Below are 17323 nucleotides of genomic sequence, written 5' to 3'. Positions count from 1 at the left end.
ATTGTCATTACAATATCTACTGGTGTTTATTAATAAATGGACAAAGGACTTCACAGACCATACCTTTAAATATTATTGTTAATTAGTTCTCCTTATTAAGTCCATCACCCTAACAAAACACCACGTGCATTTTAAAATGAGTTCAGAAACCCTTTGATGTTTTCTTATCCACAAATATTATATCTCAGTACATGCTAAATTGAAGACCACAGACCATTGGTCAACTAATCTTATTGTTTCATTACAGTCATACAAACATAATATATAAAAACCTTGTAATTTTCTATCATAAATTTGAAAGTCACAGACTCCGTTAAATCAAATATATATATATATATATATATATATATATATATATATATATATATATATATATATAATCTTTTAAGTGTTTGTACTGTTTTGGCTTGGATATAATTAACATTTTATTGCAAATCTATTCTATGATATACCCCTCTATTGTTATCTTTATTGGCAGGTTCAAATAACAAGTAATGGACATGATTGCTGGTCCTTATAACATCTGCTGTATGGACAAGGGCTTCAATAGCACACATACAGATTTTCAGTTCCCTAAACAGAGCCTCATTTCCCTACTGACAGCCTTGCTGATTTGACCTCTTCTGTCGATTTTTGCCCTCAGTCTGGTTTCAACTGGAATAACCAAAGTGCTAAGCATGTTTATTTACTGTGTAAATAACCACTGCATAGCCATGTGGATGATATGACAATGTATGTCGTAATTAAAGCAATAACAAATTGTTGATTTAGCAGTGTTTATTGATAATGGAATATAGTGGAGTCATAATACATGAGGATTATCACAATTGTCAGGTAACTGAAAATAGTGTTTTTTCTCATTGCAAAAGCTACAAATAAAAACCGCCATGAATAAATATGGTCTTGTACACTGACAAAATTTTGTTTCATCTCTCTCTCTCGTGTGCACACCACTCCAGTGGCCTAGTGGTTAGAGCATCCGCCTCGGATGTGGGAGGTCGTGGGTTCGATCCCTGGCCGAGTCATACCAGAGACTTACAAAAATGGTACTAACAGCTGCCTCGCTTGGTGTTCAGCATTAAGAGGTTAGTGTTAGGACTGGTTGACCTGGTGTCAGGATAATGTGACTGGGTGGGACATCATGCTACATGTCTGCGGCATGATGCCCTAGTGCTAGACATCACTATAAACTGGCACAATGCAGACATTGTAGCAATATGACTGAAAAACTGTTAAAAGCTATGTTAAAAATCAAAATCATATCACATCACATCACTCATGTGCACACACACATACACACGCTCATGCGCATTAACTAAAATGTGATTTCAAATTCTTTATCTTTTTTAATTACAATTTGATGATGAGATTATTGTTGCTTTAAAAATACAAGTTGCAATTAATTTCTTGACAATGTGGACTCATATTGTTGCATACAATTTACCAGTAAATAATACCCATAACTAATAAAGTTCAGACCATCTTAATCATTTTGACAACATAACACATCTACATACGCTCTAAATGCTGATGAGCTTGCACAATGAGACATTATCCTCTCTCTCTCCCTCTCTCTCTCTCTCTCTCTCTCTCTCTCTCTCTCATTCACTAATAACAACTAAAATCATTTTTAGTGCTTTTATTTTTATTGTAATTTGATTCTTGAGTTGAGCAGAATGAGACAAAATATACAGTTATTTTGTATGTTTGTACCATTAGGTTGTTGAGTAAAACTTGTTCAGGTACGATCCCTTTATTTTTTGTACATGGTCAGTACCACAGAATGATAATTATTTATTTTACATGTCATTTTTTGTACACTGAAATTGATAATTATTTTTTCTTTTACAAAAAATTACATGAAATATGGTACTGAAAAAAATCACTAAAATAAATATATTACAACATTATAATAGTAGATGATGGATGCTGCTTCAACACAGCAATTGAACTAGAGAAGAAGTTACCCAGTATGTGCTGTTTAAGAATTGAAAATATGCTGAAAGCAGATTTTTAAAAAAATATGCTGAAAGCAGATTTTTAAAAGTGAAGTGATGTTTGTATTATTGACGAGAACTGATACGATGGATGCCAGTAAATGAGCATCAGATAGATTACCTTCTCACAGTAACATTAGGAAAACTTTCTCTACAACCTCCAAATCCAGCCGTCCCTGAAGGACAAAAAAAATCTATTTCTGTCTATATATCATACTGACAAAAGTAAGCATCTCGTATTGGTTAACTCCCCTTTCTCCCTATTAGGTGGCTACTGTTTTACTTGTATGTAACCAGTTTTCACTGTCAATTAATACTGTAAACATGGACCTCCAGGAAGCTGATTTATTCAGTATTGAAATTCAAACATTTTTTTATTTCAGTGATAATAGTAAGTCAGAATGTTGTTTTGTATGGGGCATTCACCATTTTTTGGGGCTCCACTTAATTTATTCATATTTTTGCAATTGTCATATTGTTTGCTATTGTCAAATGCAACTTTGTTGTAATATAAAATTTCACCTGTGAAATATTTTGGATACTTGTCAGTAATTATACTTCCAGGTTGTTTATGTCACATGGTTTACAATAATTTAAAATATATACCTTATATATTTCATCTTTTCGTACTTCGTATTTAAATGTATATGGAAGGATGCATTTACCGTATGTTCTGTGCAGTTTTTCACTTTTGTGTTTTTAGAAATTTAAATTTACATGATAATATATATTTTTACACTATAATATATATTTTTACACTATAATATATATTTCTACATTATAATATATATTTCTACACTATAATATATATTTCTACACTATAATATATATTTTTACACTATAATATATATTTTTACACTATAATATATATTTCTACATTATAATATATATTTCTACACTATAATATATATTTTTACACTATAATATATATTTCTACACTATAATATATATTTTTACACTATAATATATATTTCTACACTATAATATATATTTCTACACTATAATATATATTTTTTTGATGAGGTGCCACAAACTCTAATCTGTGTTATGTACATTCAAACAGATTTAACAAAAAGCATCATGGCATGAAAGCCATTCAGTTTTGCACATGTAATGCTGATCCTTTGTTCAATATGGCCACCATGACTAAAACTAGAAAAACCATTATATCATGTTCTCCCCAAAAACCAAGTCAGCAGAAGTTGACCAAAGTTTAAAGAAAGCATCCAACCATAATGTTGTTAAAGTCTGCACAAATGATACAGATCTGCCATCCAATACGGCTGCCATTTATAAATGACATAAGAACCTTTACATATCAGAAATAATTGTACTAACCTATATTTCTTGCCAGCTATATTTGCTTATGGCTTTGTTAGCTAAATGAGCAATATCATGCACACTTGGGCCACTTGTTTATTTCAGATTGGGTCTAGACTATGTAGATATGTACCTGATTCACAGTCCGAAGGGAAAAACAATTGTGGAGACCTATAAAGCCATGCTGGAGATTAAAGCGCAGGGACGAATCAGGTATGGTCCAGATGTAGTACAAACTGCCTATAAAGGACACTCCAAGAATTGAAATTATTATCTTTTCTAGACATTTGTACTTTATATAGAGGTTTCAAAGGGAAAATATATTATTGTTCTTTCACACTCATTGTGGTAATTTACCAACATCCTGTGACCATTAAATTTACCAACATCCTGTGACCATTAAATTTACCTATTACAAAGCATCAATGTACTTCCATTTTAACATTAGTTATGAAAATGTAAAACTCAACCTGTTTCATTAAAGAACTTAATTATTCCTTAAAAATAGAAAACAGTATATATTTGCAACTTTTCAATAAAATTTCATGTTGGCATTACTTAAGAGTTTAAATTGAAGCTCAAAGCATTCCTAGGAATATTCAGTTTTCTTTAATAGTTTTCAAGTGATGCCTTGGTTTTCATAATCACTTCTCGTTCAAAAACTGCAGTGTCTGATAAATCTTGTGCCTAGACTCCATGGACTACCAAATGCTGGTCTGAAAAATCTTGTGCCTGAAGTCTATGGGCTATCAGAAAACTGGGTCTGAAAAATCTTGTGCCTGAAGTCCATGGGCTATCAGAAAACTGGGTCTGAAAAATCTTGTTCTCATAGTCCATGGGCTACCAGATTGCTGAGTTATCTCCAAGTTTATGTGAGGACCTTTTGCACAGTTTTTTGTCAGTTATCAATTAGCAGAAGTTTGTTATCACTGCTTCTCCTAAACTACAGGGGGGATTGCCATGAACCTTTATGTATACAGTCATCCCAGGTACCAGTTGATCCTAAATGAGATGGTGGCCTTCAAACATCCAATATGGCCACCATGGCAGCCATGTTAACAAATCTTGTTATTGCTACTATTTCTGATGATGATCACATCATTGTGTGGTTGTCAGTGAAAGACTTGTGATGTCTGATTGGTCCTAAATGTAAATGATACAGATGATCATATCAGTGTGTGGTTTTTAGTAAAAGACTTGTGATGTCTAATTGGTCCTAAATGTAAATGATACAGATGATCATATCAGTGTGTGGTTTTTAGTAAAAGACATGTGATGTCTAATTGGTCCTAAATGTCAATGATACAGATGATCATATCAGTGTGTGGTTTTTAGTAAAAGACTTGTGATGTCTAATTGGTCCTAAATGTAAATGATACAGATGATCACATCAGTGTGTGGTTTTTAGTAAAAGACTTGTAATGTCTAATTGGTCCTAAATATAAATGATATAGATCAATGATAGCTGCCTTGGAGGTCAAAGGTCTTGATTGAGATTTTTGTTTGTGAGGATTTTTTATGAATGGATTTTTATTATTAACCCATTATGTGAATTCACTTGAAGAGTACTGCGAATAATATCACTTCTCTCAGTAACTTCGTATTTTGTCTTCCAAAAATATTACTTCTAGATTTGGCCAATCTTAGCATGTTGTTATATCTTGACATTGACTGAGACAAGTTCACTGATCTTCTGTCCATGATAACAGGTTGAATTGAAGGTCAAAAGCCATGATACGGACATTTGTACTACATTTACAGGTGGGGCCCCGAGTGGCCGAGTGGTCTAAAGCGCTTTCCGTTACGGATCACTGCCATCTCACCTCTATCTATGTGAGTTTGAGTCACGGATTCAGCCAACGTGGGTATGTGAGAAAACTTGCCAGTAGCTTCTCGTGTGTCGGTGGTTCTTTCCGGGGGTTTTCCTGGGTTCTTCCTCCACCATTAATACTGGCCGCCATGTGTAGCCTATTGTGTGCTGAAAAATGGCGTTAAACCCTACAACAACAACAACAACATTTACGGGTATCTTGCAAATATAAGATATCAAACAAAAGAAAGTACTTTTGTAACCAAAATTGGTATGTTGGAGTTTCACAAGAATAACAGATATGGTTTCCATATTCAGCAGTTATAAAGAAGAAACTGACTTACTTTTGATTCCTGGGAATTCTATATGGCCATTAAAGCATTAGTCCTTTCAAGGAAATCTTTCTTAAAGTGTGTAACTAATAAATCATATTTTGTTTGGCGTTTGTTGTAATATGTTATTTTGCTATATCTGTTAAAAATAATGGTATGAGAAGGTTGAAGTTTTAAGTCATGAAATTTACTGTGGGAATATACCATTTCTCAAGTTTTAAGTCATGAGATTTACCATGGGAATATATATTGTAGTTCAAGTTCTAACTCAAGAAATTTATACAAGTCATTGTGGGTGTATCTCATTTCTGTTCTTTTAACTTGTGAAATTTACTGTGGGATTTTGAAAAAGTCATATTTTTAAATAGCATTCTGATTTGTATCGTCTTGTTAAGGTAGGTCAAGACTTGAATGGACCTTGAAATAATTTGCATAATGGTCTTCTCTTTTTTTTTTTAGGTCAGTGGGTGTGTCCAATTTTGGTGTTCACCATTTGCAAGGCCTTGAACGAGCTGGTTTGCCTCCCCCATCTGTAAATCAGATAGAACTCCATCCCTGGCAGAGGAAGGAAGATATTGTTGCTTATTGTCAACAGAAGGGAATCCATCTGGTGGCATACTCCCCATTGGCAAGAGGAAAGCACTTCGGAGACAAAGATTTGGTCAAGTTAGCTCAAAAGTAATTGCTTTTGTTTTTTATTAGAGCCCACATTAGATGAAAGGCATTAGGCACATCAGTCACTTTTCTAGCAATGGTGGCACTGTGAATCCTGTTTTCATCAATTTTGTTGAAGGCTTGGTTTATGTGTTGATTTACCTACATTTCTGTAACCCATTATTGTAAAGTCCTTACATACAGCAAGGATAATTCATGCTGTGGCACACTTTCTCATCACTTCACTCTGGTGTCAGTATCATGGGCAAACAAGATTATATTTTCAGTTAAAATATTTCATTTACTTGTATTTCTTGAGCCCTGTCATGAATTCTGGTCCTACTTGTATTTCTTCAGTCCTATTATGAATTCTGGTCATACTTGTATTTCTTGAGCCTTGTCATGAATTCTGGTCATTACTTGTATTTCTTCAGCCTTGTCATGAATTCTGGTCATTACTTGTATTTCTTGATCCCTGTCATGAATTCAGGTCATACTTTGGATTCTTATTATAAATAAAACCAGTTGACCCCAAGACACACTTTATTGTGGAATGGACAACGGATTTGTATGACCATTTTGTTTAAAGCTTTTCATTTCTTGAGCCCAGACATCAATGTGGAAAGGTTGATGGATTTGAACTTCTCTGTCAATTGTTATTCATTCCTTGTTTTGCACTTAGATCAGTTTCTCAGGTATCATCATACATGCCAACCATTACACTTTTGTTGTAATCATTATGTTTGTTTCACAAATTACATTTTATTCTAAACTGTATATGGATTACGCTTTTCTGCTACAATGAAAAATAAAAATAAAGCAATAAATGTTGTTTTTGTCATAATTATTATCTTCACTTTAATTTCACTGAAGTAAATTTTAAAGTATTCTTAAAAAGGTGATTGCTGTATAAGAATAGAATTAGATCACTTTACTTAATTGCTATTTATAACAACTGTATTTGAGCCCTTTCCAAGAAAACAGACTGGTTTCTTCAAAATTGAACTTAGCCTAACAGATTCATTTTGTTGATATGCTAGTTAGTTAATGAACCAGTCTATATTTTCTTAAAAATTATGCCATATGTTGAGTGAAATGCCTTACAGTGTGAGTTGTGGATGTTATATGATGCAAAAATTAGAGCAGATGGATCTTTTCAAACTTCAGAATATGTCAGATCAGAAAAAAGGACAAATGACTGCTTTACAAACTTGAAAAGAAGAATATGAGAGTATGTGAATAAATCATCACTCCAAGCACCTCACCATGATCATTGCTGGATTCCAGTTCATGATCATTCAGCCAGAGTTATACATGTAGACTAGTTGAAGTGAGTGCTTGAATATAAATAGTTTTTCAGGATATTTTGTGTTTGTATTCTGGTTCTAATCCATATGGATTTTGCCCTTTGTGACAAGAAATAATACCAGCTACCGAACTAGTTTAGTAGTAAAAATTTAATTTTTTGATACATGCTGTAATTCTGGCCTGTAATATATAGATTACTCTTTTTACGCCCAAATTACACTTTTGTGCCACTTATAATAGCAATAATTACACTGATACTGCTTGGGGGTTGGCATGTGTGTATCATTGCCCATGTAGTTATGCAACTGTATGCATGGGTATGACATGAGTACAGCACTAACATAAATAAATTCAGTGTCGCCTATATTTTTTATGTTGATAATAATTTGCTGCATTCATTTAACTAGGCATGCATACATCTTGGTGAGTACAGAGATCTAAATGTAAACCTGGATCATCACGGTCTAAATGTAAACCTGGATCATCATGGTCTAAATGTAAACCTGGATCATCATGGTCTAAATGTAAACCTGGATCATCATGGTCTAAATGTAAACCTGGATCATCATGGTCTAAATGTAAACCTGGATCATCATGGTCTAAATGTAAACCTGGATCATCACGGTCTAAATGTAAACCTGGATCATCATGGTCTAAATGTAAACCTGGATCATCATGGTCTAAATGTAAACCTGGATCATCATGGTCTAAATGTAAACCTGGATCATCACGGTCTAAATGTAAACCTGGATCATCATGGTCTAAATGTAAACCTGGATCATCATGGTACAGCAGCGCTATAAACTTGAAACTAAAATCATCAGCTCTGACTGATCTGTTAGCACATTTTGTACTGGCAGACTATAGGTGGACAGTTGAATTCAACGGGTAGTAGCCAATTTTTGCCATTAAAAATTCTGATATGTTGAATTACTTATTCCTCCTGAAAAGGGCAGCAATCTGGAATTTTCCATTCTAGAACTAATCTAAGTTTAACTTCATTCATTATGTATTATTGAAAAGTATTTTCTCACTTATTTTCACATTTACACTGAAATAATTCTTTCAGGTCAGATAGAGGTTTAAACTGTCACTTAATTTCTGCATGTTTCTTTGTAAAGGAATTGACTCCCTGTAATCATGTATGCAATTTGGATTAGATGTTGCACAAGCAGATGTCATGGACTTCAGGGCAAAGATCTTTGCCTAACAGCACAACCCCCTAATATGTCTCACCAGATATGTTGTTTTCACTGAAATTATCACCACTGCAATTTTTGCCAGTATTGCAGATCAGAGTTTTTACTATTGGAGATGGTGACGGATAACTTGATATGATTGGTTCTAGGTCATACCAGTGCTCTGCTAACTTTTCTTTTCTTCCATTTTTACATTATGGTGCATAAACCATACATTAACCCAGCAGGCTTGGCATTGCACCCTTTCACTTGTCATAAGAGGTGACTGGTGGAGGCAAGAGTGGCACAATGGTTAGTAAGTCAGACTTGTGGCCAAAAGAGTTTGAATCCCACCATTGCCTGGTCAGCTCTCCATGTGTCCTTTAGCAAGGTACTTTACTACAATTGCCTCAGCATTAAATTACCTATTTGTGTTGCTGTGCTGTAAAACACCTTAGACACAGAGAGCTGCAAACAGCACAGACTGACTGTATTTGTCATAATGCCCATACATGTCTTAACATGCACAGACAGGAGTTATAGCCCCTGATTTATTGACTGATTTTAAATGAGTTACAACATGGACCATTATGTGATGACAGATTTTATATGATTTACAGCATAGGCCCTGAAATGATTTTAAATGAATGAAAACATAGGTCCTGATATGATGGCAAATTTTAAATTATTTACAGCATAGGTGAAGTTCTGATGACATTTAAAATTACAGCATATGCCATGATCTAATGACATATTTTAAATGAATTACAGCACATGTCCAGATCTGATGAAAGATTTAAAATGAGTTACAGCAAATGCCATGATCTGATGACATATTTTAAATGAATTACAGCATATGTCATGGTCTAATGTCATATTTTAAATGAATTACAGCATATGCCATGATCTAGTGTTATATTTTAAATGAATTACAGCATATGCCATAATCTAATGACATATTTAAAATGAATTACAGCATATGTCATGATCTAATGTCATATTTTAAATGAATTACAACATATACCATGATCTAATGTTACATTTTAAATGAATTACAGCATATATCATGATCTAATGTCATATTGTAAATGAATTACAGCATATGCCATGATCTAATGTCATATTTTAAATGAATTACAGCATATTTAATGATCTAATGACATATGTAAAATGAATTACAGCATGTGCCATATTTTAATGTAATATTTTAAATTAATTACAGCATATGCCATAATCTAATGTCATATTTTAAATGAATTACAGCATATGCCATAATCTGATGTCATATTTTAAATGAATTACAGCATATGCCATGATCCAGTGTCATACTGTAAATGAATTACAGCACATGCCATAATATAATGACACATTTTAAATGAATTACAGCATATGCCATGATCTGATCACATATTTTAAATGAATTACAGCATATGCCATGATCCAATGTCATATTTTAAATGAATTACAGCAAATGCCATGATCTGATGACATATTTTAAATGAATTACAGCATATGCCATAATCTGATGTCATATTTTAAATGAATTACAGCACATGTCCGGATCTGATGAAAGATTTAAAATGAGTTACAGCATATGTCATGATCTGATGACAAATGATATGATGGTAAAACAGTAAATTCTAAGCATGATCAAGTTTAGTGTTTAGGTTGGTTCAGTAGTGCATTCATGAGGATGTACCTTTCCTATAGAATTTCATACTATGCATGGTAAGCATGCCTACCGCACCATGCCAGCATTTTGATTGTTCACTTCCCATGCACTATCCATCAGCCCTTTAACCTGCATATTACAAAAGTATGTCAAAGTCAGATTGTTTTTTGTTTGTTTGTACTTCCTTATCAGTCTTTTGTTTGAATCATATTTACTGAATTGCATTTATTTTTTGTTTACAAAAGATATAACAAGACAGAAGCCCAGGTGTTAGTGCGGTGGTGTGTTCAGCATGGCTTTATTGTTATTCCAAAGTCAACCTCTCCAAAGAGAATTGAAGAAAATGCCGATGTGTTTGACTTTTCTATTGCTAAGGAGGACATGAATTTTCTGGTAAATTTGATATCCTGCTGCCTAAAAAAACAAAAACATATAGGTTCCCATGCTACATAAAATTTTAGAAAAAGTTGGGAGAAAGAATAGGTTTGTTCCCAACCAGGAAAAACTCTTTAATTTTGCAAATGTTGATTACATAGCGGTAAAAACTAGAATTTTCATCTGCCACTTGATATAAAAAAATGATACATCATTGATCATAACTGATGGCTGTTCCATTAAAACATTAACGGGACCCAGGAAAGGCACTTTTAAAGTGGGGTACTCATTCATAGATGCAATTTAGAATTCTCTTATCATTTTAATATGAACTCTGTGAAATCAAAGTACCCTGGTATATATTTCTTTAAAACTGCTTTTCCTGGGTACCATGTATGTTTAAATGGAACAGTCCTGAGCGCATCAGGCAATAACTTTATTGAGTTCTTATTGTTGAGTCAGTTTATATACATATGCTATATGGACGATCAGCATGCTTGCTCTAAACATGTGTAGCCTGCAGTAGTAACCTTTGTCACCCTGATCAACTCTTATTTATGTATGTCTGACTCAGACAATGCTAAATACATTACTGCAGGGATGATGTCAACAATACAACCCTCATCCTTAGAATTAGTCATGTTTATAAAAAGACAAGTATTTGGGGGAATTTTTAACAGTGGCAAATGGTTTTTAACCTCATGTCCCTCATCATTCTTACTTTTTGTTGCAATTTATTTTCAGATTTTTCTATACAGCAGATTATATCTTTAATGTAAGGGTTTATGTTTAGTGTAAAACAAAGTTTGTTATACAATTTTAATGTAAGGGTTTATGTTTAGTTTAAAACAAAGTTTGTTATATAACTTAAATGTAAGGATTTATGTATAGTGTAAAACAAAGTTTGTTATACAATTTTAATGTAAGGATTTATGTATAGTGTAAAACAAAGTATGTTATACAACCTTAACCCTTTACCTCATACAAGCATCTTTGGACGCCTCTACTCCATTCGCATGAAAGCGCCTTTTGACGCCTCTGCAAGATTCGCATAGAAGCGCCTTTTGACGCCAGCTGTAAACATCAGCCATTTTGAGATGGTTTTCGTAGCGTCACCTTTGGGGAAAACCCCCCTATTACATACTACATTCATTTCTGCAAATGACAATTACGTCAGATCACATGGTCGCTATTCATGCACTGGTCGATATCTGCTGTTTAAAGTAACTGGGTCGTAATCTCCACTCTCCAAAATGGCAGCCGCGGATTTCGTTCAGTACGTATGAAGTTTTCACGATTAGAATAACAACCACGAAAGATTCAATAAATTAGGTAAAGGCTCTGATATTAATGTAGGCAGCAATTAGTTTTTATAAATTATCAAATTCAGATGACTTAGTGATATAGACGCACACGAAAACCTTGTAAATTTCGAGTATCGGAAATGGCAGCTACGGTTGGTCACGCGGCCTCACTGACAGGACGGTGAACGAGTTCTCTCAAGATTTCGAAGCACATAAAAAAAAATTTCTGTGGAAAATAATTACACAGCTATAACAATCGGACATTACTCTTAAATTTTTCCACATATAATATATGTGTACCAAAAATGTAAAATGGTTAAAATTGTTGTTAAACGTAACATACACTAAATGCCTATGTGGATGCGGTCTGCTAGGTAACAGGTGTTCTATTTACAGCGTGCTGCACTTTGTCACTATGCTCTATGAGGTAAAGGGTTAATGTAAGGGTTTATGTATAATGTAAAACAAAGTTTGTTATACAATTTAAATGTAAGGGTTTATGTATAGTGTAAAACAAAGTTTGTTATACAATTTTAATATAAGGGTTTATGTATAGTGTAAAACAAAGTATGTTATACAGCCTTAACGTGAGGGTTTATGTATAGTGTAAAACAAAGTATGTTGTATAATTTTAAGGTAAGGGTTTATGTATAGTGTAAAACAAAGTTTGTTATACAATTTTAATGTAAGGGTTTATATATAGTGTAAAACAAAGTATGTTATACAACCTTAATGTAAGGGTTTATGTATAGTGTAAAACAAAGTATGTTATACAACCTTAACGTAAGGGTTTATGTATAATATAAAACAAAGTTTGTTATACAATTTTAATGTAAGGGTTTATGTATAGTGTAAAACAAAGTTTGTTATACAATTTTAATGTAAGGGTTTATGTTTAGTGTAAAACAAAGTTTGTTATATAACTTAAATGTAAGGATTTATGTATAGTGTAAAACAAAGTATGTTATACAACCTTAATGTAAGGGTTTATGTATACTATAAAACAAAGTTTGTTATACAATTTTAATGTAAGGGTTTATGTATAGTGTAAAACAAAGTTTGTTATACAATTTTAATGTAAGGGTTTATGTATAGTGTAAAACAAAGTATGTTATACAACTTTAATGTAAGGGTTTATGTATAGTGTAAAACAAAGTATGTTATACAACCTTAATGTAAGGGTTTATGTATAGTGTAAAACAAAGTATGTTATACAACTTTAATGTAAGGGTTTATGTATAGTGTAAAACAAAGTATGTTATACAACCTTAATGTAAGGGTTTATGTATAGTGTAAAACAAAGTATGTTATACAACCTTAATGTAAGGGTTTATGTATAATATAAAACAAAGTTTGTTATATAACTTAAATGTAAGGATTTATGTATAGTGTAAAACAAAGTTTGTTATACAATTTTAATGTAAGGGTTTATGTATAGTGTAAAACAAAGTTTGTTATACAATTTTAATGTAAGGGTTTATGTATAGTGTAAAACAAAGTATGTTATACAACCTTAATGTAAGGGTTTATGTATAGTGTAAAACAAAGTATGTTATACAACCTTAATGTAAGGGTTTATGTTTAGTGTAAAACAAAGTATGTTATACAACCTTAATGTAAGGGTTTATGTATAATATAAAACAAAGTTTGTTATACAATTTTAATGTAAGGGTTTATGTATAGTGTAAAACAAAGTATGTTATACAACCTTAATGTAAGGGTTTATGTTTAGTGTAAAACAAAGTATGTTATACAACCTTAATGTAAGGGTTTATGTATAATATAAAACAAAGTTTGTTATACAATTTTAATGTAAGGGTTTATGTATAGTGTAAAACAAAGTATGTTATACAACTTTAATGTAAGGGTTTATGTATAGTGTAAAACAAAGTATGTTATACAACCTTAATGTAAGGGTTTATGTATAGTGTAAAACAAAGTATGTTATACAACTTTAATGTAAGGGTTTATGTATAGTGTAAAACAAAGTATGTTATACAACCTTAATGTAAGGGTTTATGTATAGTGTAAAACAAAGTATGTTATACAACCTTAATGTAAGGGTTTATGTATAATATAAAACAAAGTTTGTTATATAACTTAAATGTAAGGATTTATGTATAGTGTAAAACAAAGTTTGTTATACAATTTTAATGTAAGGGTTTATGTATAATATAAAACAAAGTTTGTTATACAATTTTAATGTAAGGGTTTATGTATAGTGTAAAACAAAGTATGTTATACAACCTTAATGTAAGGGTTTATGTATAGTGCAAAACAAAGTATGTTATATAACTTAAATGTAAGGATTTATGTATAGTGTAAAACAAAGTTTGTTATACAATTTTAATGTAAGGGTTTATGTGTAGCGTAAAACAAAGTATGTTATACAACTTTAATGTAAGGGTTTATGTATAGTGTAAAACAAAGTATGTTATACAACCTTAATGTAAGGGTTTATGTATAGTGTAAAACAAAGTATGTTATACAACCTTAATGTAAGGGTTTATGTATAGTGTAAAACAAAGTATGTTATACAACCTTAATGTAAGGGTTTATGTATAGTATAAAACAAAGTATGTTATACAATTTTAATGTAAGGGTTTATGTTTAGTGTAAAACAAAGTTTGTTATACAATTTTAATGTAAGGGTTTATGTATAGTGCAAAACAAAGTTTGTTATACAATTTTAATGTAAGGGTTTATGTATAGTGTAAAACAAAGTATGTTATACAACTTTAATGTAAGGGTTTATGTATAGTGTAAAACAAAGTATGTTATACAACCTTAATGTAAGGGTTTATGTATAGTGTAAAACAAAGTATGTTATACAACTTTAATGTAAGGGTTTATGTATAGTGTAAAACAAAGTATGTTATACAACTTTAATGTAAGGGTTTATGTATAGTGTAAAACAAAGTATGTTATACAACCTTAATGTAAGGGTTTATGTATAATATAAAACAAAGTTTGTTATATAACTTAAATGTAAGGATTTATGTATAGTGTAAAACAAAGTTTGTTATACAATTTTAATGTAAGGGTTTATGTATAGTGTAAAACAAAGTATGTTATACAACTTTAATGTAAGGGTTTATGTATAGTGTAAAACAAAGTATGTTATACAACCTTAATGTAAGGGTTTATGTATAGTGTAAAACAAAGTATGTTATACAACCTTAATGTAAGGGTTTATGTATAATATAAAACAAAGTTTGTTATATAACTTAAATGTAAGGATTTATGTATAGTGTAAAACAAAGTTTGTTATACAATTTTAATGTAAGGGTTTATGTATAGTGTAAAACAAAGTATGTTATACAACTTTAATGTAAGGGTTTATGTATAGTGTAAAACAAAGTATGTTATACAACCTTAATGTAAGGGTTTATGTATAGTGTAAAACAAAGTATGTTATACAACTTTAATGTAAGGGTTTATGTATAGTGTAAAACAAAGTATGTTATACAACCTTAATGTAAGGGTTTATGTATAGTGTAAAACAAAGTATGTTATACAACCTTAATGTAAGGGTTTATGTATAATATAAAACAAAGTTTGTTATATAACTTAAATGTAAGGATTTATGTATAGTGTAAAACAAAGTTTGTTATACAATTTTAATGTAAGGGTTTATGTATAGTGTAAAACAAAGTATGTTATACAACCTTAATGTAAGGGTTTATGTATAGTGCAAAACAAAGTATGTTATACAACTTTAATGTAAGGGTTTATGTATAGTGTAAAACAAAGTATGTTATACAACTTTAATGTAAGGGTTTATGTATAGTATAAAACAAAGTATGTTATACAACCTTAATGTAAGGGTTTATGTATAATATAAAACAAAGTTTGTTATATAACTTAAATGTAAGGATTTATGTATAGTGTAAAACAAAGTTTGTTATACAATTTTAATGTAAGGGTTTATGTATAGTGTAAAACAAAGTATGTTATACAACCTTAATGTAAGGGTTTATGTATAGTATAAAACAAAGTATGTTATACAACCTTAATGTAAGGGTTTATGTATAGTGTAAAACAAAGTATGTTATACAACCTTAATGTAAGGGTTTATGTATAGTATAAAACAAAGTATGTTATACAATTTTAATGTAAGGGTTTATGTTTAGTGTAAAACAAAGTTTGTTATACAATTTTAATGTAAGGGTTTATGTATAGTGCAAAACAAAGTTTGTTATACAATTTTAATGTAAGGGTTTATGTATAGTGTAAAACAAAGTATGTTATACAACTTTAATGTAAGGGTTTATCTATAGTGTAAAACAAAGTATGTTATACAACCTTAATGTAAGGGTTTATGTATAGTGTAAAACAAAGTATGTTATACAACTTTAATGTAAGGGTTTATGTATAGTGTAAAACAAAGTATGTTATACAACCTTAATGTAAGGGTTTATGTATAGTGTAAAACAAAGTATGTTATACAACCTTAATGTAAGGGTTTATGTATAATATAAAACAAAGTTTGTTATATAACTTAAATGTAAGGATTTATGTATAGTGTAAAACAAAGTTTGTTATACAATTTTAATGTAAGGGTTTATGTATAGTGTAAAACAAAGTATGTTATACAACTTTAATGTAAGGGTTTATGTATAGTGTAAAACAAAGTATGTTATACAACCTTAATGTAAGGGTTTATGTATAGTGTAAAACAAAGTATGTTATACAACCTTAATGTAAGGGTTTATGTATAATATAAAACAAAGTTTGTTATATAACTTAAATGTAAGGATTTATGTATAGTGTAAAACAAAGTTTGTTATACAATTTTAATGTAAGGGTTTATGTATAGTGTAAAACAAAGTTTGTTATACAATTTTAATGTAAGGGTTTATGTATAGTGTAAAACAAAGTATGTTATACAACCTTAATGTAAGGGTTTATGTATAGTGTAAAACAAAGTATGTTATAGAACCTTAATGTAAGGGTTTATGTTTAGTGTAAAACAAAGTATGTTATACAACCTTAATGTAAGGGTTTATGTATAATATAAAACAAAGTTTGTTATACAATTTTAATGTAAGGGTTTATGTATAGTGTAAAACAAAGTATGTTATACAACCTTAATGTAAGGGTTTATGTATAGTGTAAAACAAAGTATGTTATACAACCTTAATGCAAGGGTTTATGTTTAGTGTAAAACAAAGTATGTTATACAACCTTAATGTAAGGGTTTATGTATAATATAAAACAAAGTTTGTTATACAATTTTAATGTAAGGGTTTATGTATAGTGTAAAACAAAGTATGTTATACAACTTTAATGTAAGGGTTTATGTATAGTGTAAAACAAAGTATGTTATACAACCTTAATGTAAGGGTTTATGTATAGTGTAAAACAAAGTAT

General features: G+C 30.8%; 1 protein-coding gene across 2 annotated transcripts in view; it reads left to right on the top strand.

The window, feature by feature from the left end:
- LOC149789499 (uncharacterized) overlaps positions 1-17323 on the top strand; it is a 39191-nt gene that overhangs the window by 13509 nt on the left and 8359 nt on the right. For both annotated transcript variants that reach the window (XM_089971525.1, XM_089971526.1), the window contains exons 4-6: positions 3423-3530; positions 5919-6137; positions 10517-10664. In XM_089971525.1, coding sequence (XP_089827651.1) covers positions 3423-3530; positions 5919-6137; positions 10517-10664 — 475 coding nt within the window. The remainder of the gene's footprint in view (positions 1-3422; positions 3531-5918; positions 6138-10516; positions 10665-17323) is intronic.

This window comes from Sinohyriopsis cumingii, chromosome 10 (genome assembly GCF_028554795.1).
Source record: "Sinohyriopsis cumingii isolate HCF-2022 chromosome 10, ASM2855479v2, whole genome shotgun sequence".
NCBI lineage: Eukaryota > Metazoa > Mollusca > Bivalvia > Unionida > Unionidae > Sinohyriopsis > Sinohyriopsis cumingii.
The sequence above is the reverse complement of the archived record's forward strand: the minus strand, read 5'-3'. Positions and strand labels throughout refer to the sequence as shown.